General features: G+C 36.1%; 1 protein-coding gene across 1 annotated transcript; it reads right to left on the bottom strand.

The window, feature by feature from the left end:
* Positions 1-6,169: 6,169 nt before the first annotated feature.
* Positions 6,170-8,988, bottom strand: LOC141436128 (uncharacterized). Its single transcript, XM_074098989.1, has 2 exons — positions 6,855-8,988; positions 6,170-6,336 (listed from the first exon to the last, which is right to left on the bottom strand). The coding sequence occupies exons 1-2, from the start codon at positions 8,785-8,787 to the stop codon at positions 6,257-6,259; spliced, it is 2,013 nt and encodes a 670-aa protein (XP_073955090.1). The 5' UTR covers positions 8,788-8,988; the 3' UTR covers positions 6,170-6,256.
* Positions 8,989-21,756: the final 12,768 nt, after the last annotated feature.

The raw sequence follows: 21,756 nt of genomic DNA, 5'->3' as shown, positions 1-21,756 counted from the left end.
ACGGACACCTACCATTCCAATTTTCCAATATCATATAATTGTACATTAGTAGACGATGACATTATGCCGTTCACTAAATGGGCCGCTAAAACTATTGACCCCCGAAACAACGAGTGTAGTATAATATAATGCTTCAAAAAATAATTTCACATACTTTTATTTGACCTAGAAAGACGTGTAATAATATGTGATATTTTTTGATTGGTTCGATTGTATATCTATCTTGTCTTGAGTGGATAGAGATGAACAAATAATACTTGAATAATTGAGTGGTTTCGGTGTTACCAGGTTCCTTGGCCCTTGATGCGTGGCTTTACTGGTACGTCCATGAGGCACATGTACTATGACCAGTGATGTAAATAATGGAGTTGTTCTTTCGAAAAAATAATTAAACTTTATTACATACATTATAATAATTATTTTTATTCTTGATTTAGATAAACAATGAAAATTGCTACGGGATATTATATTACCTTATCATTACTATGGCGACGTGTCAAAAGAACGCTGCACATTGCTTCGGGACAGAGAACTTGTTATTTTGGGAACTCATATAAATTGACAACAATATTTTTTACTTTACTTCTGCGCTACGAACCGTGCCCAACAACTACGTCCCATGTGAAATATCTATACAATAAGTTACATACACGCCGCCCTCTTCTCTTCCTTGTAAAACAATATTTTATTATGTATGTATAGTATATGTCACACAAGCTCGACTAGCTGTCACAAATACCTACTATATAACTATTATTAGGTATTGTGTGATATATATATTATTTCATGTAGGAGGAGGGAGGTGGAGGAGGGCGTGTACTGCATGTTATTATATTATGTAGGAACGTATCCACATAGATCTAACTGTGCCGCACGGTTGATAGCAGAGAAACCTAGGGCAAAATTAAATACTGTAGGTTCTAGATGCTGACTAACAGTCAAGCTCAAAAAAAATTTAATTGCTAGTGGTACGGTTGGCTTGTTGATTGACTGGACAGCGGGCATATTTAACTTTGTATCACAAAGTTTATACCTTTTTTTTTTGTTCTCAAAGTATTAGCTGAATCTAATGCCGACGTTTTTCACTAGCAGACCTGACCCCTGATCCTGATAATTATTCTCAAACGCTGTCTAATGCGACGTACTGCATTTACTTACCCCAAAGAAAAGATTGTATGGTAGAACTGCAACTGTCACAGGCGGAACGGCAGTGATGGGTCTGGTAATTGCAGCCTGCTCGCGTGCACAGACAGATGAGAGGAATAGAGCAACAAAATAATTAAAATAAACTGGAATTAATCAAAATAACGCAGGACTTATCACGCTAAACGCACACGAGTAATATTTAGTGGACGTTTCACGGCAACATTCACGTGGCAGCGCGGTCCTTCGAACTACCCGCACTGGATTTTATTTGTCAAAGTCTACCTGAGCAGCCACGCTCACGCGTTATTTTTTTGTCACAATATCTACCTGACCACGGCCACTGTAATGTTGCCGAAACGTCGAGGTAAATATTACTCGTGTCTAAAAATATATTGTTTCCAAAATAGTTACTTGATTTATAATGCATAATAATTGGCATGATAATTGGGATATGAATTTACTGTACCAGCGGAAAATTACAAATTAATTATACCCACTGCCCTGTCAACCAGACTAGTTAGCCGTAGATACTACAGGCAAAGAGCGATCAAAAAGTAGCAAAGTAAAGACATTCCCTTTTTACTCTTAGTATTTGAGGACATGTAAAACTATTTGAGCATTTCCAAATAAAGTTTGTACATTTGATTTGCGACTCCTATTTGTGAAAAAATTTGCAGGTTTGTAGAGTGAACGATATTGAGTCGTAATAACATAGTCTCTCAAAATGTCCCAATTGGTTTGTATGGAAATTTCCTTTTTTGTTACCAAACTATGGATTTGCGGTAACAAAAAAGGAACTTTCCATACAAATTAATTGGGACATTTCGGGAGACTATCTACCTGCAATTTTTACCCAAATCGGAGTCGCAAATCAAATGTACAAACTTTTTTAGAAATGCTCATTTTAGCACTGTAGCTTGCTGTAACAAAGTACCAAACTGTTCAGCTACCTATGAGCTTGACTGCTTCGAATTAGGTTTGATGCAACATCTGTCTCCGATGATGACGTGTCAGCTAAACTGAACGTGCCCGTAGTCTGCAAGTACGACGGATTATTTGCGGTAGTTCTAGTTCCTTCACAAGACCTTGAAGAAAGAACTGCGTTATTTTCCGCCTTTGTACCTTTGCAAGAACTGAAGATGCTACTGCGAAAGGAACAAAGGCAAAAAAATAAACGCAGTTTTTTCCTTCAAGTCTTGTAAAGGAACTAATGCAAAAAAAAACGCAATAGTTCATCGCACGAACATCCAAAGGAAACACTGCCAATAATCCAGTACACACGACTACAAGCCTGCTGGATCGGAAAAAAATCCTAGCAGATAATACTTACAATAGGTAGTTATATGATACGAATCGACAACTGTTTCGACTCGAAGGTAACAAAGGGAGTGTAGATGATTTTGGAACTGCTCGTAGTCTTCTGCTGATTGTGCCAATCATCGGTTATGATATCCTACCAAAATCAATTTATTGAGATAAGTAGGTACAAAATTAGCACGGGATAATTTTTACCGCAATTTGATCGGCGCAAGTTATCGGCGAGTGGGTGAACTTTTGCTGTTATGTAAGTATTTCGTAAGTATTTATTTATACCTATAAAGGCAAAACATGGCCTAAAAATGCATGAGATTTGGCAAACGTATTCCTTGAGGATCGCAGAGGTGCAAGAAGTTTTTTTTTTAATTCGAATACCTACACTACTGTATAGTTTACTTCGTTGAATGAAAGGTCTTTTAGTGAAACAAACAGTAATTTATTAAATCACACACAAATTGGTACACGCTCATGGCGGTTCGTTAGGCAGACTGACTACCCCAGTGTTGCCAGTATATTTTTGTATTAAACAAGTTCCCGGGGCAATCAAACTTAATGACTATTCAAGGTGAAGTACCGAATTCTAATTATTTCTTAAAGTTATTTAATTAAGTTCTAATCTCACTTATTGTACCAATACAATTCTCTTTGATAATTGAAATTCTGGTTTTCTTTAATAATAGTTATTAGTTTACTAATAGTAAAAAGGTAAGTATACACAGGTAAGATAACAAGGTAAGTATACCAGTAAGGTAACTAGGTAAATATACAGGTAAGATAACAAGGTAAGTATACAGGTAAGGTAACAAGGTAAGTATACCAGTAAGGTAACTAGGTAAATATACAGGTAAGGTAACAAGGTAAGTACCCATTTTACTTTTTATTTAATAAGATGTAGTATTTTTTTATATAAATTAATTGTTAGAATAATATAAGTCTAGTTTAAAATATTTAAGTTTATTATGTTAATATGACTTCTAAATAAAGAATGTGAATAAACATCTTGCATTATTTTACTTTAATTAGGACCTTTTAATTATATTTTTCAAATGTTTCTGTTAAGATTTACTTGCACCATGCTATATTAAAAATGACATTGTTTTACAATTTGAAAATCAATCATCATCATAAAAGGGTAGCAATGAAATTTTGTTGATTGCCATACATTTTTCCGACTTATTAGGGAGTCGCAACTTTACCAAGCGGACTCTACCATCTTTTCCAGGGTATATGTCAGACACTATGGCTAAAGGCCACGTCAGGGGCGCGGTATTTTCGTGAATGAGCACTAACTGCCCCTTTTCAATGTTTTTATGTGGCTGCCGCCATTTTGGCTTGCTCTGCAGCTGATTCAGGTAAGTTTTTGACCAAACATTCCAAAACTGTTGTACGCATCGAGTGGTCAACTTCCATAGTTTTAGTCTGTTGGTCGGAGTAGAGGTATAATCCAATTCTGGGACCACATTTAACTGTCTACCTATCAAAAAGTGCCCCGGCGTTAGACATGAGAAATCTTGACCGTCTCTTGTTATGGGAGCCAAAGGTCGTGAATTTAACACACCTTCTACTTGAATTAGCACTGTTTGAAATTCTTCGTAAGTAAGTGAGATTTTTCCTATAACACGGCGTAGGTGATGTTTTGTACTACGGACGCCCGCTTCCCATAGACCTCCCCATGTTGGGGAATATGCAGGTATATACTTAAACTCTACCCCTTTTTGTGTTGCAAAATTAGCGATTTTAAAAGTACTGTCTTTATCCTTGCACATTTTATACAATTCATTTAGCTGATTGTTACAGCCTTTGAAATTAGTTGCATTGTCACAATAAATTTTACTAGGGAGTCCTCTACGGCTTATGAATCTTTTAAGAGCTGCCAAGAAAGCATCGCTCGTTAGGTCCGATACCAATTCTAAATGTATTGCTTTTGTACAAAAAACATACAAATAGAGCAACATAGCCTTTAGTTATTATCGATTTTCTAATGCTGGACTGTTTGATGTCAAATGGTCCGCAGTAGTCAACGCCTACAGTTTGAAAAGGAGAAGCTTGGTTAACCCTGTCATGTGGTAGCGAACCCATGAGTTGCTTAGATGCTTCTGCTTTTAATTTAAAACAACGTATGCACCTATGTATCACCTTTTTTATTTGACGAATCCCACCAACAATCCAGTATCTCAAAGATAAATTGTAAAATGTTGTTTTTGCACCTCCATGAAGTAAATTTATGCTGTGCTCATATTCAATCATAAGTTTGGTCACATTGCAATCACCTGGCATTAAAAGGGGATGTCGCTGATTATAAGGGACTTTGGCATTTTCGACTCTACCTCCTACTCTCAGCGCTCCATTTACATCTATAAACAGCGACAGGTTAGACAGCGATCCATCGATATGTTTACCCTTATTTAGTTTATTAAATTCTTTTTGAAAGTGATTGTTTTGAATGTACATAACAATTTTTAACATAGCATGCCGCAACTCACTTACAGTATAAATTAATTTAACATGTGAGTCATTGGGTTTTTGTAACATCTTATTGCTTTTGCTTTTACAATTATTGTAAAATCTATAAATTACCGCAATTATGCGTTGTAGTCGCAAAATATTTGAACATTTTTCAAAAATTTGTAGAGCTTCATGTTGATCCAAGGCACTGCAAGTCACAGCCACACTTTCAATGTCAGGATTTCCTGTTGAATCATTAAATTCTAGCTTTAAAGCTTTTTGACACTCCATGTTATCACACATAGAGTTTTGGCAGTGGACTGTAAATATGTTTTCTTTTAAAAATTCAGGGCCGTGCCACCAAAGTGTAGATGTGACCAATGTGCTTGGATCAACTCCCCTGGACACTAGGTCTGCTGGATTATCCGCTCCTGCAATGTGATGCCATGCGTCCAAGGAAGTAATGTTATTTATTTCATGAACTCTATTTTTTACAAAAACATCATGCTTATTGTACCTTGCCTTTATCCAGGCTAAGGCCACCATTGAGTCTGTGAATAACATTATGTCTTGGATATTTATTATTTCTTTAACCTTTGATATAAGATTAGCTAATAGGCATGCACTCGAGATTTCGAGCTTTGGTATTGTTAGTTTTTGCTTAGCAGAGGCAACACGTGACTTAGCACACAACAAGTTTACATGTGTTTCCTCTGCATGACAAGCTCGTACATAAATGCAGCAGCCGTAAGCTGCTTGTGAAGCGTCACAGAAACCAATTAATTGAACATTACTTGCATTTTTAATTTTTAAGTTCCTATTGACAAATATAGGTTCCATCACCGAGAGCTTGGAATAAAAAGCATTCCAGTTTTGCAGAAAGTCATCAGGTAAAGTATCATCCCAGTCCTTTTTCATTTGCCATAACAGTTGCAGGAATAGCTTGCCCTTTAAAATGATGGGTGCAACTATACCAAGCGGATCAAACATGCTACCAATACAACTCAATACCGATCTTTTAGACCATTTAAAATTTTCTTGCCCGTTTGAAAAGTGTATTTTGAAGTTGTCACTCTTTATGTCGTAGGAAATGCCTAGAGCTTTTAATACAACATGCTGTCCTTGCAATTCAACACTGTCAAAGTGTTGTTTGGTGGCTGGTATATTTTGTAATAGGTCCGGATGGCTAGCCGCCCATTTGTGCAACTCTAAGCTCCCTTTGGTTAATAAAGCAATAGTTTGATCCCTTACCTCAATGGCATGTTGAAGAGAAGTTGTAGAACCCGATAAAATGTCGTCTACATACGTGTTTTCTCTCAAAACCTGGGCAGCTAGTGGATACTCTTTCTCATTCTGGTCTGCCAGCATCTTCAAGCACCGTGTTGCCAGGTAACTGGAACTTTTCAGGCCAAATGTCACCGTGCTGAGCTGTAAACATATGATGGGATCAGCTGGTTTTTCTTTCCAGAGAATATTCTGAAGGTGTCTTTGCGAAGGATGCAAATCTATGCTTCTGAACATATTTTTTATGTCAGTGACAAATACATACTCATATGTGCGAAACTTTAGCAGTATGTCAAAGAGATCTCTTTGATATATTTTGCCATTGTATAGTACATCATTTAATGAGGTATTAGCATTTGTTTTGGCGCTTCCATCAAACACGACTCTAACTTTAGTTGTCTTTTTGTCCGTACGTATCACTGCGTGGTGGGACAAGAAATAGAGCTCCTCAAATGGTATTTTGCTCTTGTTTATGTCATACAATTTTGCATGACCCATGTCTATGTAACCCTTTATGACTTTAGAATACTGAAACAACAATTCTTGATCATTTGAGAGCCTTTTATGCAGTTGCTCCAGTCTTTGATAGGCAATGGAAAATGAATTTCCTAGCTGCAATGATTGCATCGGTTGCTTAAGAGGTAGCTGTACTTGAAACTTACCATTTATTAAGGTAGTTGATGCTTTAAAGGCCGCTTCGCAAATTTCTTCTTCGCTTGGGGCTGCATTTTCCTTGGGGGATGCTTCCTTTTCAGCAGTCAAAGGTGCCGTTTCTGTCTCCCAAAACCTTTCTACCAATTGAGACAAAGACTGCTGCTCGCTAAATGAGCAGTGTAAAGTAACAGCACAGTTGTTAGTAACCTTCATACATGCATTATTAACTTTCCCTGATACCACCCAACCAAATTTAGTATTCATTAGTAGCGGGCCATTTTCAATCTTAAACTGTCCCGGCACAATGCAATTAAAGAATATATCAGCTGACAACAGCACATCAATTTCACCTGGGTTATTGAACCCATCATCTGCAAGCCTCAAGCTGGGGGGCAAAATGCTATTCATGACAATATGTTGTTGTGGCAAAGGACATGTTATTTTGTTTACAATTGAACACAGCACATTTTCTTTATATGTGTCATCAAAGTTACTAATTTTAATAATAACAGCCTGCTGCACTGGACTGCTCTTTTGCCCCAATGTTACAATATTTAAGTCCTTCTTAAGAACATTTTTTATTTTTAGCTTTTCTACCAAGCTTTGAGTGATAAAAGATGACTGACTGCCAGTGTCAAGAAGTCCCCTGGCGAATATGTGAGTACCGTCCTCACATAAAATTTTTAATTTGGTTGTTGGCAAAAGGACAGTACAGTGAGGCAAGCTATTATGCATATTGATATTGTCAATTGCATCTTGTTTGATTTCTTTGCCCTCTTCCTCATTTAAATGAAGGAGAGTGTTGTGTTCTTTTGACTTGCATGTTACACATTTTAACTTTAAAATACATTTCTTGATGTGCCTATTCATGCATATTAAACACAAATTGTTTGCTCGCACAAAGCTTATCCTATCATTAACTGAAGCCAACTTAAAAGTAGGGCAAGCAAACAGTTTATGATTTTCATTCTGACAGTATACACACTTTATTGTTTTTTGTTTCACAACATTTGGCATTGATACCTGTGATTTTTCGAAAGGCTTTCTGACTGGTACCTGCTTTTGACTCTCCTCAAAACTGGATGCTCGTTCTTCCAAATATGACAGCAAACCTGACACTGTGGGTAAATTACCCTTTTTACGATCCATGTGATATTGTCTTGCACTAAACTGATCCAACTTGCGCATCAGAATTGGTAGCAGCAGCATATCCCAAGCATCTATATCTTGTTCCATGTTTTTCAATGCACCCAGGTGCTGGCGCACATGAGATACAAAATCACGAAGGTTTGCAGCAGTTCCTTTTGCCATGTTTGGATAATCTAAAATCTGATTTACATGGCTTGTTATTAGCACTGCAGGGTTATCATATCTGTCATTTAAAAGCCTTTTTGCTTCTTGATAAGAGCTGTCACATAGAGGAAGTCCTTCTATCAGGGCAGCAGCTTCCTTTTTGAGGTGCGTTTTCAGGTAATACAGCTTTTGAACTGGAGCTAGCGAGGCATCACAGTCAATGATTGCAGTGAACAACTCAATGAATGGTTTGTATTTTGTTATGTCCTCTCCTGTATATGTTGGCAGTTCCAGATGAGGCAGCTTGCTGGATCCTGTGCGTTGAACTTGTGGCGGCGGTGATGTATTTCTAGCCGTCGTAAGGTTGTCGAATTTGGCACACAGTTGATAGTAACGATCTTCTAAATTGTTGGTCATAAAATCCGCTTCGTCTGTTTTGTTTTCGAGGATATTTATTTTGAGCTGAATTTCTCTATACTGTTCCAGCGTTTTTTCCAAACCTGATATTCTTTTTGTTATTATTTGTAATGTCGACGCTGTGGTGTCATTTTCATTGGCCGTCACGTAATGTTCGACCCGTGTAACTTGCGCCTTACACTGGCCTGCTGCTGCACGCAGCCGCTTCAATTCATCATTAGTTTCAGACATTTTTCTGGAATTTTTTCAATTGGAAGAAACGTTGAGATTTTCGATTCTTCGATTACGCACCGCGAATCTTTTCCGTCACTGTCGTTGTCATTCTGACGTTTCGCAGCGTCACTATGAGTTCGAATGCGGTAGTTTTTGTTCTCGTTTGGTTGAAGCGTTTTTCTCGCCCAACTCGATCGAGTGAGTTGTGAGTGAGTCGTGCCGAACCGCATGTACTACTGTAGATAACCTCTATTCCACAATGCTTCTTGAAATTATGAAAAGTTTTTAAGTTTTGGTTGCACAGTTTCTGTTTTACGCGTATTTTGATTAATAAATGTACTTTTAAGTTGTATTTCACTTTGTTAAGACTGTTTTATGCTCGTAACAGTTAGCTTCGGGAGCACACCGCACAACACAATTTTCACGAATTTTAGGCACTGTTTCAATAAATATCCGTTCGATGGACCACTTGAATATTTTACTTCGTTGAATGAAAGGTCTTTTTAGTGAAACAAACAGTAATTTATTAAATCACACACAAATTGGTACACGCTCATGGCGGTTCGTTAGGCAGACTGACTACCCCAGTGTTGCCAGTATATTTTTGTATTAAACAACTACAGAGTAGATTTTTTTCTTCAACGGGAGCGAAGCCGCGGGATTAAGCTAGTAATTATATATACGAACTGAGAAATCCAGATGCAGAAGCCTAGATAAACTCTTCGTCAACTCTTTTCATGGTTAGCAACTTATTAATAATTGATATTAGCAGTTTATGATTACTAATTCTCTACCAAAAGTCTTACCACAGAAATTGAGTGATGATGATGATGATAATTAGGATAGTAAACTCTGTATGGATTTTATTACCTCTTTTGATAGAAAGAGCTTACACGAAGCACTGTTCATAAAATATTAGGTATGTCTAAAGGCACTGTTATACATGCTCGTTACTGGACGAAGCAAACGCGTTCACACTTGCTTATTACCTTTCCCCCTTCCACCCCGTCTCGAGCTTGCCACTAATAAGCATGCTCGATAGTAGCATGTCCTGTTCACACATGCTACTAGCTAGCATTTGCTCAATAGTAGCATGCTTTCTTGCTACTAAAGAGCATGTGTAACAGTGTCTTAAGGGACTTTGGCTTTACGGATGCCCTTGATAAACTTGATTGCCTGTGCATTCCTGTGCGTGTCGTACAAGATGACTAAGAGCCCTGGTGGCAGCACTCTCTATTGCCAACTACGAATTCCAAACTCCAGCTCTGCGGCGTGGAAGGTAAGGACAAACCACCGCACTATTTTCCCAAGAAACTCGTCCTGTAGATTTGCTACCGATTTTCAACCGACGACCATGACCACTTTAGCAAGAGTAGTAACTACGAAAAGTAACTATAAATATAACCTGAATAATAGCAAGACCATCAACCAAGACAAGAAACCGTGGTCAGAATCTCGTAATTTCTCAATTATCGTACACATATTATGACCACTTGAAAGGCGTTTGGCTCGTATTATAATATGCGAACAGTTATCCAAGACCCTGCTTCTAATTATCATAAAATACTTATAGATTTTATAGGTCGTAGTAAAATTTTCGAGTAAAGTACAGTTAGTACAAATTTCGTGACTCGATAAAAAAATGTGAATATTACTCGAAGGAGTACCCCGATCGGGTAGCTAAGTGTCGCAATAGACTTTCGCTAGCTGGCGCTGTCTATTTGAGTGTGTGCGTGAGCTCCTAGTGTCCGTATACGCCGCAATCGACGTTCAAAGTAAAGCACTCGTTTGCGGCTTTGGCGAATATTTCATTTCGAGTGTGGGGTCAAAAAATCGGTTACGCTTAGATACTCCCGCCACTAGTTTTTGTGAAATAATTCTTCATAATTTACGAAAAAAACCTGAAAAAAGGAACTATTGATAACAGCGCCATCTAACGGGACATTGCTCATGAGCTAACCAGGAGCAAACCCCTTAATAAAATAATATAACTATGCCGTGTTTTGGCCTAATGGAATCGTTGTGAGATGCACTTTGGCTACAAATCACTAAAAACCATATAAAAAAAAATCCACCGGCTTGAAATCGGTGCCTCAGCACGAGCCAGCAGGAGTTATAGAAGACCAATAAAGTAAGTGAGATAGACGACAATAAATCCAATCCTGCTGGCTCGTGCTGAGGCACCGACTTCAAACTAGTAGAAAAATATTTTCAAGGTTTTTGTAGTCGGTGCCATTTTCTTTTTTTAATTTGTCGGACTTCAGTGAGCTAGTTGAGAAAGCAAGTACATTATTTCATCGGAATAAGAACATTATTCACAACATTTGTATTACGATTCAATACCTGAAGGGTCCATCTGTCGTCTGTCACACAAGTTTTAAAACAAAACCAAAGTTACAGTCTTAAAAATTTCACAGAATACGCATCTTCTTGAGCAAAAGCAATATAAATTGTCAAAATATATTAGTGATAGATAAATTATTATATAAAATATCAAACTGGTACTTAAAGACATTCGAAGATTATATTAACAGGCTGCCAAACCGAATAACGATTCAGAACATCACTCTTTAACCTTGATACTTACATAATCCTGGATAGCACCGATGGAACCATATTTTCAAAAATGCAATTGAATAACAACAGAAACTCAAGCATTTATAAATAAGGGTGTATTCTCCAATACGCGAACCATGTAGCCCAAGGCTGTATTCATCCCATAGCAGCCTCCGTAAATATTTGACAACGTTCGCCGTGGACTGTCTTATGCTTAATTTATTTTGACAAATCATCCCGCGGATAAAGGTGAGGGTTGGGTTTATTAGGTAAGGTATTTTGTGTTAAACAGGTGGGCTTTTTAAAATACAGTTTATTTTTGTGGCTGTAACAATAGGTAGGTACTGAAAAATAAAGTAGAGCTACTTTCTCTTCTTATTTTGTATTTTCCTTTCCATTTTTCTTTCTATTGTCTTAGTTCCATAGCATTAAGTTACTTGATGATAATGGAACTTATGATAATATACTTCAGTCCTTAATTTAACTTACACAATTTGCTAATAAATGTTGTTATCATCAACTTACTTAACTTATCATACGTTCATTTATGATCAAAGCTCTATAATAAATAAAGCTTTAAAAAAAATACAATACATTGGCATGTAGTTAGTTGGTGTGTTTCAGTAAGTTCAAAATTCCGCTATAAAAATTGTAAGAAATAACTATGTGTATTTTTTTAAGGCAATTATATTCATTTATTTATTGATCAAAAAAATTAAATTATGAACTGTAAAAATTAATAAACTACAAAAAAACAACAACATAAACCTGTGTGTATTTTGAATATAATACCTAAATTATATTATAGTAGCAGCTTACGGTTCTTAGGCGTTATTAGTTGTGTACAGTCGAGTTCATAAACTTGTGTGCAAATATTTGAACACGCTTCTACGCCGTTAACAATAGAGTCGTGTTCAGATATTTTTGATCAAATTTTTGCCCACACGTTTATTAACTCGGCTGTATGGTCAGAACTGATGATGTCCACGTTATGAGGGGGTATTGAACGTACCTAACGCTGGCCATCAGTACAGTCTGTGGGCCGTCGTATTTTTGTATAATGAACAGCCCTGTCACTGCCTCCTATAAGGTTTTCTCGGGGCCTTGTCATGTTTTAGAATTTGCTTTTAATAAAATAATTTACATTAAGTATATTATTCGTAGTTTCCTGACCTTCTGTACAATAAACGAATTATATATTAAGAAAAAAGCTGAGACAAATGAATACTGCACATTAATTTCTACTTTCTATTATAAAATAAAGATACCTACCGACAAACGCATCAGTGTAGTATCTAAGAATCCCTGAAGCAAAACAGCGCTCAATCATGGCGACGCTCTACCATCGAGCATATATGCAAATATTGGAGTTACAACTCAAAGTTAAATAAGTTAGCCGCGGCCGTCCCAGAGGTCGCGACAGACGACATTCGGCCAGCCTTTATTTTACCTCCATCTAGCGTTCACAGGGTGGTCCCGTTTTAGATAAACTATGAGAATATTTTGAGATTTTAGCTGTTGCTCGTAATTTTTTCCGCATCCTGCAAAATCTTGCGCTTTCTTGGATTAGAAACGAATAATATATGTCTGTAGATGGTGTAGGTTTTCATAAGTGAACGATGTTTTTTTAATTATATTCTATACTTCTAGATATTATCCCTAAATACATATAAGAAAGAAACGGATAAGATTTACCGCTCCATTATATAGAAAATTAATACCTTACCCATTGACGGCAATTTAGCCCAAATTTTCTATCTATATAGTTTAATTATGTTTTATTATGTTTGTTTTTAACAAAACTTAATTAATTTAGTTTGAAATATATATCTCTATTTAATTATATTTATACAGATGACGGTCTATTATTGGTATTAATTTGTTAATCAAACATACCTAGTTATAATTAATGAATAGTTAGTATCCGGTAAAGCATTAATAAGGGGTTGTCGCCACTGAGTTATCCAATCACTATCATATGAAGATGTTACAACTTTTTTGCCCAAAACACGATAATACAAGTATTATCGATTTTTCAGTCCTATCGTAAAGTTTAAAGTAATTCCAATAATTTTCTCGAGCTCAAAAATATCTGCATTGTTGAAAATCGTCCTGTACATACATGGGATAAAGATACGTTTGACTCGCGTACATAATATATGAGACGAGTTAACAAGCACGTTACGGACCAGCTACGATATGGCGTATCTCCCGAGACCCCTAACTTAGTGTTTAGTTATGAAGATACTCTAAACTTTTGGTAAAAATTCTAGTTAAATATTATCATAGTACGTCGAACCCGCATTGAGTGACAAATTTGATGAAACATCGGGGGAAAATTATTAAGTTGAGTTGAGTCGTGTTGCTTGCGAATTCGATGACAAATTGTTTTGCTCTATCCTATCTATCTATTAAAATCAATAAATACAATAAACTTCTTCAAATATAAAGTTAAATGGTCAAACTATTGAATTTGTAAAATCAACAGTATTTTTAGGAATAACGCTCGATTCTAAACTACAGTGGGGACCTCACGTCACAGCAATCGCGGGTAGATTGAGCTCTGCTGCTTTTGCAGTTTGGAAAATACGGCAGCTAACCGATGTGGCGACGGCACGGTTGGTGTATTTTGCTTACTTTAATAGCATTATTTCGTACGGCCTTATTTTATGGGGATCTGCTGCAGACATTGAGTCAATTTTTATCTTACAAAAGAGAGCAATTAGAGCAATTTATAATTTGAAGACGCGTGAATCTTTAAGATCTTTTTTTAAGGAAACAGATATCCTAACCCTGCCGTCGCTTTATGTTTTTGAAATAATCATGTATGTTAGGAAGAACATATGTGATTTTCCCACTAACGTCGATAAGCCAAAGGCTACTAGAAACACAGGGAAGCTTAAAGTTCCATCTTACAGACTGGCTAAAACAAAAAGTCTTTTCTGGGAAATTGCATACGTTTTTATAATAAAATTCAAAAAATATTATAAATGAAACGGATACAAAATTCAGATCTATTGTCAAGAAGACATTAATATCAAAGGCGTATTATAAAGTAAATGATTATATCATGGACAGGATATTTGGAAATAATTCCGATCCGCATTAGCGATCCCTTCAAATAGCGAACCTACTGTGTTAAAATAAAGTTGTGTTAAATACTTGTGATGTAAGTATACATATCATTTATAATATTGTAAATCTGTTTTAAAAAATATATATATATACCTCGTTGAGTTTCTTGACAAATTTGATGAAACATCGAGGTTTTTATTTAGTTGAGTCGAGTCGTGTTGCTTGCGCATTCGTTGACAAATTGTTTTGCTCTATCCTATCTATCTATTAAAATCAATAAATACAATAAACTTCTTCAAATAAATTGCATAACAAACATTTAATATTGATATACCTAAGGCTTACTTAGATTCAATAAAGAGTTAGGTTACTTAGATTCAATGATTTTAAGCTGACAATAGGTAGTTTGATTTTTCGAAACTCTGTGAAATGCTAAGAACAAATCATTTCAAATACATTTGTTTTTAAAGTCGACAAAATAACTAAAAACGTACGGTAATATACACCATAACGGCGGGTGAATAATAAAATATCTTTCAGTAAAGATTATCGGAACGATGCAAAGAGCAATATGGATTCATTTTTTGAACAAATATGGTGAAAATATCCAATTTCAAGTCTCATCTATGCAAACGTCCAACCTTCTTTAATGTTTTAGAATGTTGAGCAATACCGGTTGCCCTACAAATATTTTGTAATTATATTCAGAAGTACAATAAAAACTTTATTTTTCTTTATTGTACTTCTAACACCACAAGTTCAAGTCAAATTTATACAAATATGTAGGTACAACAACTTAAAAAAACTTGCAAACTCACTGAACAAACGACAGTTCCTTTTTTATATTCTTATGTATATTTTGAAGTTGAGACAGTCAGCCGAAATACAATTACTTCTACAAAGGCGTTCTCGAAGGAACGCTACCATTTTTTTTTAGATAAAAAGTGAAGTGCTGCATTTTCTGTGAGGTGTGGACGCTGCTGGTCGTCTTTCGGGGGTATAGCCAAACTGAATTATATTCCAGGGTGGACCTTCTGTGGTAGATACTAATGTCATGTTGACATCCCATACTTCTGCCAAGAAAATCATTTTAATTGATTATTAAAACCTTTGTACATAAATCAGTTTGTTCGACTGTACAGTCATGTTCATAAAATTGTGAGGAAAAATTTAATCAAAAATATCTGAACACGCTTCTACGCCGTTAACAAGAAAGTGATGTTCAGTTATTTTTGATAAAATTTTTGCTTACAAGTTTATGATCTTTAATGATGATTTTATGACACATATTTGGGTCTCTAACTGTCTATATAAATGTCAAAAATATTTATTAATAAAAAATATCGTGAGTCACTATACTCATGTTGTCAGTTATTCATGTGCTTTACATACCAACATATCTGCAACTATAGCAAATAAAAACAGACAATATTATATAACTTTCAGACTTCAACTTTTTAGCTTATTTTTTCGCAGCAATTTTGTACGACAAGCGGCCTCGAAAATTCAAGCCTTAAGGAATGACGTTATCTGTGGATGGTCTACGGATACGAATAATTATGTGGGGACCGCTGGCAAACCTACGTTTAATATTACAGAAGGTCGGCCGTGTCATTTCAGGAGGAATGGAAAAGGGGACTTTACCAATATTCCTATTTGTAATTTGTTTTGAATTCGATTCAATATTGTGTTAACGTTGTATTCACTTTTATAAAAAAATATTAGGGGCGTCATCACGGGATAAAGCTAAGTCTCAAAGTAAGCAAAGCTTACGTTATGGGTAGGTTTTATGGGTGGACAATAAATAAACATAATTATATAGATAAACACGTATTAAATAAATGTTGAACGGCTATGATCCGAGTACAAACATTCGTAATTATTCATACAAATATCCCCCCCCGATCGGGGATCGAACCTGGAACTTCAAGCTTCATTATATAGTCAGGTTCTCTAACCACTTGGCTATGCTGACGTCCAAATCCCACTTCCTTATAAATGCGAAAGATTTAAGTCTGTTTGTTTCCTTGTTACTTCATCACGTCTAGTCGTTCGAGTCCCGGGTAAGGACAAAGGATAGTTTTTATCCCGGAAAATTACATAGTTCCCGCGGGATGGAGATAAATAAATTCTTCGCGGACGGAGTCGCGGGTAACAGGCTAGTAATAAATAAAATAACCCGACACTTGAATATTAACATAAGTTTACATATTTAAATACTTTAATGTGGTGAAATAAGCGCCAATTAAAAGCAATACGATTACCTTGTAAACCAAACAGGTAGAGCAAGAACGGGGGACGGGACACTTCTGACCAAAACTAATCCGTCTCCCTAATTGTGTTAGTGACAACTTTGATCCCTATCCCGCCTCCCTCAGGATATGATCTAACAACGAATTTGATTAGTTATACTTGTTGGCTTCGCTAATAAGGGACAAAAAGTTTTGGTTTAGTTTAGATAGTTTCCATGTACGTATATATTACGAGGTCGCACCGTTCCTTTATCTATAGTGATAGTTATAGCCAATCGGAATAATTACCATAATCACTGGACAAGACTGGGAAATTGCGTCTCTAGCACACACCTAATTTACTGACTATAACGGAAACGGCGTTTAATGTCTCTGAAAGTTTACAAAAATATTTAAATTAATTTTAATTTGGCGGCTTTTTTGACGAGAATGAAATAAAAAAGCATACAATCAAAAGTCTGCTAACAGAACGAGTAGATAATAGTAGCAGCAAGCACGCAAATATTCTTATAGCACGCAATAATAGATACAAGCAGCAGAAAGTAAAGTTCTTTTACAAATAATGTCCAAAAGACTTTACCGACAAAACAAGATTATTATTACACTCACATTTTCCTTGTTCTAAAAAACCAAACAACGGCTGCGCTTAAAAATAATAAAGCCAGCGTAGCAAAGTTACTGCTCCTCAAAATGCATAGCCATTACAAGTGAAAGTTTATTGTGATTCTGTGTTTAAACAAAGAGGGGCGTTTTTACACCGCGTTGTAATGAATTTCAGGAGGAAAACTCGTCTGACTACACTTGTCAATATGCACAAACCCTTATACAAAAACATTAAGGGACATTTTGCAATGATTCCCAGTTTTTCAACGTTTGTTTGTATACTAAATATTCAATAGTAATATGGTGTACGCGAATTTTGTACACCTCATTGAATAACGTCGTTTCATGCATAATTTTTGATCGCAGTGTTTCACATTTTTATTCTGTTTTTTTTTTTTTATGAAAGCTATAAGGTTTAAGATGCTGATAAAGTCGCGTGTTCACGATGGATGCAGGCCGCTTCCAACTGAAGCAACTGGAGGTCTATGGGGGAGCCGGGGAGGCCTATATCAACAGTGTATGTACGTTCTACGGCTTATGTGATGATAATAATACAGGTTTAAATTGTTAAAATAACCACTGGCTCTACAAATAGATTGACGCAATAGTATTATGTTTCGGTTGCAGAAAAAAGTCAATCACGGGCTGATTTTAATCATATACTTACCTACTATAGAAATATAATTTGAAATTGGAGTTTTTTTTTAATATGAAATGCGATTTAGACTTAGAGAATAATAACTACCCAAGTTTATTTTTACAACTAGTTATCTAGTCAAAAGTTTTATTTGTGCGGTAGTTTTGTAGCAATACGTAGATTTATAGTAAATTTTTGAAGCATGTTTAAAAAATCATTTCATTTTAACAACGCATAACTTTTCTGGCTTGTCATTTTTTTTTTTATATCATCATCATCATCTCGGCATAGGACCTCGTCCGCAGAAAGGGCTGTAGTTTGGTTTGGTGTAGTTACCACGCGAACCCATTGTGGATTGGGAACTTCACACATACCTACAAGTGAATTGCTTCTAAAATGTTGAATGAATTTCGGCTGACGATGATTTTCATTATCTATTGAAAATATGTAGGTACAGAAAGGCTTACCCGAGCAGGAACGCGAAGTTGTAATGCGATGCACCGCAATCTCGTAGTCCCCAGGGCGAGTCCGTTCAGATATCAAATTGTCTCCGGTCACTCCATCTTAGTCACAATACTGGTCAAGGCCAGTAGGGAATCTTATTTAGTAAACTTTTACGATTTATTTTTTTTGACGACCGGATAGCCAAGTGGTTAGAGAACCTGACTACGAAGTTTGAGGTTCCGGGTTCGATTCCCGGCCGAGGCAGATATTTGTATGAATAATACGAATGTTTGTTCTCGGGTCTTGGATGTTCAATATGTTGTGTTTCGGCGTGGAGAGTAAGACAGCCGGTGAAATAACTGGCACTTGAGGTATTCCTTCTTTGGCCTCTAGGTTGGCAACGCATCTGCAATACCCAGGTGTTGCAGTTGTCTATGGGTGGTGGTGATCTCTTACCATCAGGAGATCCACTTGCTCGTTTTCCATCCAGTCGAATAAAAAAAAAATGTATTTAAGTATGTATTTATCTATATAAGTATGTTTATCCGTTGCCTAGTATCCATAGTACAAGCTTTGTTTAGTTTGGGACTAGGTCAATTGGTGTCAAGTGTACCATGATATTTATTATTATTTAATTTTTTTATTCAACTAAACTGAATTCGTAAGGTATCTGAAATCTTGTGTTGGTATGTGTATAAGACGATGAGCAGCAACTGTCTACAGCATAAAGGGAACCTGTATACAATTTCAGGTTTCTGGCTCTTGGGCTGGGCATTGATGAGTCACTCGGACAGTCCGAACTTTCATATTTACGTAGTACGAGTTAGTTGCTCTCTGCGCAAAATGCAACTTCGAATCGCTAGAAATAAGCTTCTTCTTTTCGTCTATAGCCGCTATTAATATCTATTATTTAGATATTGTCAGCTTGTTCGTCCAACGATTGAGCCTCGCAGTGTAGTGTGGTAACGTCGCCAGCTTTGAGTACAATACCCCGCGCTGCGCTGCCTTTGGAAGAGGAAGCCCGTTTGAACTAAGTTTCTGTATTTTTTTAATATCAAATTATTTCTTAAATTATTTCTAATAAACACAAAAGTTGGTCAGACTACCACCGAGCTTTGCGGTGAAGGAAGACATCTAAATTATTGTTAAGTATTATTATTTTAAAATTTATGACGGTGGAAGCATTCTACACTTCCACTGAACGTAGATATAGTTTAGATATAGTAGTGTTTAGTATTGTAACTAAGGGACCCCATACATCCCTGTATTTTTTTTTTTTCTTTCATTGTATAATATAGTTTTTAAGTATTTTATTTGTAATTATAATATTATGAAAAAAATACTTTCTGCCAAGTTTCTTGCGGCGCATTCTTCTTGGCAATGATGGTCTTTCCGAAAGCGATGGTAGTTTAAAAAAAAAATGACGTGTAAAAGTGCCCATTGCGGCCTATTTACTGAATAAATCATTTGAATTTGAATTTGAATTTGAATTTGAATCGTGAGGAAACCTGCACAAACCTACGAAGTAGTTCAATGGTGTATGTGTAAAGTTCCCAATCTGCACTGGGCCCGCGTGGGAACTACGCCCAAGCCCTCTCATTCCGAGAGGAGGCCTGTGCCCAGCAGTGGGACGTATATAGCCTGGAATTATGAGACTTTTATTTTCTTTAAAAACCATTAATAAACATTAATTCGTTTTTAAAGAATATAAAAGTCTATCACGAATAATTATTGAAGTACGAGTATACACAATAACATATTATATAATAAGAAGAGTTCTATCAGACTTTATTTTTAATTTTCATTAATTTTTTATGGAATAATCGACAAAAAAACTAACAAAAATGCAACGTTGCCAGCTCAGCAGGTATTAACGCTCGTTCGTTAGATACAACATTTCACAACAAACTGACGTTCCTTCTGTTGTCAGTGTTATTGTGAGCGTTGCAATAAGCTTAAAGGCAGACGGACTCTATTAAGTTTCTAACTTTTGGATAGAAAGTTAGTATTAATATGAAATATATGGTTTATTACCAAAATACCCGTATTTTAGTAAACGTTAAGCACGTTTATTAAATTATTGTTTCGTCGAATTGCTGACTTTAGAAAAAAAAAAACAGTCGTGAATAAAGCTGATTTATAAAGAGGTTGGTATTATTTAAACATTATAGTAAAGTGCTTGTTTTGGGCTTCACCACAGTTTCGTCTAATGAAAGTGAAAACTGATAGTCTGCTATCGACATGCTATTAAATTATATGTAATACAGCAAGAGGTAGAAACTACTAAGGCCTCATTACTTAAAGACGGTGTTTGGAATATTCTGCGAGTATCTTTTCATCACGGGGCTGTGTGGCTGGATTTATAAAACCTATAGGAGTATTAATGATGAAAATGAAACTAAACTTACTTTCATGCAATTTCTGTCGCACTCACTCACTCAATATTTGCATGGAGATTTTTAAACCAGATTTTATTACTGTTGAGTACAATTTTCCAAAAAAATATTTTCATGAAAGCATTTTCTTGTTAATAACTTAATTCTTGTTAATACCTTAATGTATTTGTGCGCTTATAACAAATTTATGTTAATTATTTTATGTTTGTCTCATGTAAGTGAATTGTACAATTCTTTATGAGATTAAATGATGAACTTACATTTATATTTTTTTTAGGTAGGTACATACGTAGCTAGACTCCCATTATTTTTTCTCGTCAATCTAATATTATCAGTTGAGTAGTTTCAAGGATAACGTGATCCCAATGACCGACTAACGGTAACTAACTGAAAGGACCTTTTTAACGAGCCGTGAAACATTTCAATTTGCCCGTTTGCTCGCAAATGAAGCGAGACTAGCCAATTTTGGGCATTATTGGGCATAATACCCGAATAGTGTTGTACTCCCGGGAATATTATTGGTAATATCCCGCGCTAATGATGCGAAGTTTCGGTTCGTTACATACTTACGTTACGTTTGAATCGATTACTGTGTTGGCTATGCGTTATGATGGAATCATAGATGTAGTAGGTAGTAGGTATACAAGACAACAGGAAGTGAGTCAGAAGAATATTATAAATGCGAAAGTTTGTATGTGTGCGAGTGCGTTACTCCGTACTGTATACTAACAACCGACCGACATTATTTATTACCTACTTATTAGATTTACAAAAAAAAACAGTTATTGGTTGCTTAAAAAAATAAGCTTCGTTTTTTTTTATTCGACTGGATGGAAAACGAGCAATTGGGTCTCCTAATAGTAAGAGATCACCACCGCTCATAAACATCTGCAACACCAGGGGTATTGCAGGTGCGTTGCCAACCTAGAGGCCTAAGATGGGATACCTCAAGTGCCAGTAATTTCACCGGCTGTCTTACTCTCCACGCCGAAACACAACAGTGCAAGCACTGCTGCTTCACGGC

The sequence above is a fragment of the Choristoneura fumiferana genome, chromosome 16, assembly GCF_025370935.1.
Source record: "Choristoneura fumiferana chromosome 16, NRCan_CFum_1, whole genome shotgun sequence".
NCBI lineage: Eukaryota > Metazoa > Arthropoda > Insecta > Lepidoptera > Tortricidae > Choristoneura > Choristoneura fumiferana.
Note: the sequence above shows the minus strand (reverse complement) of the source record. Positions and strands in the feature narration are given on the sequence as shown.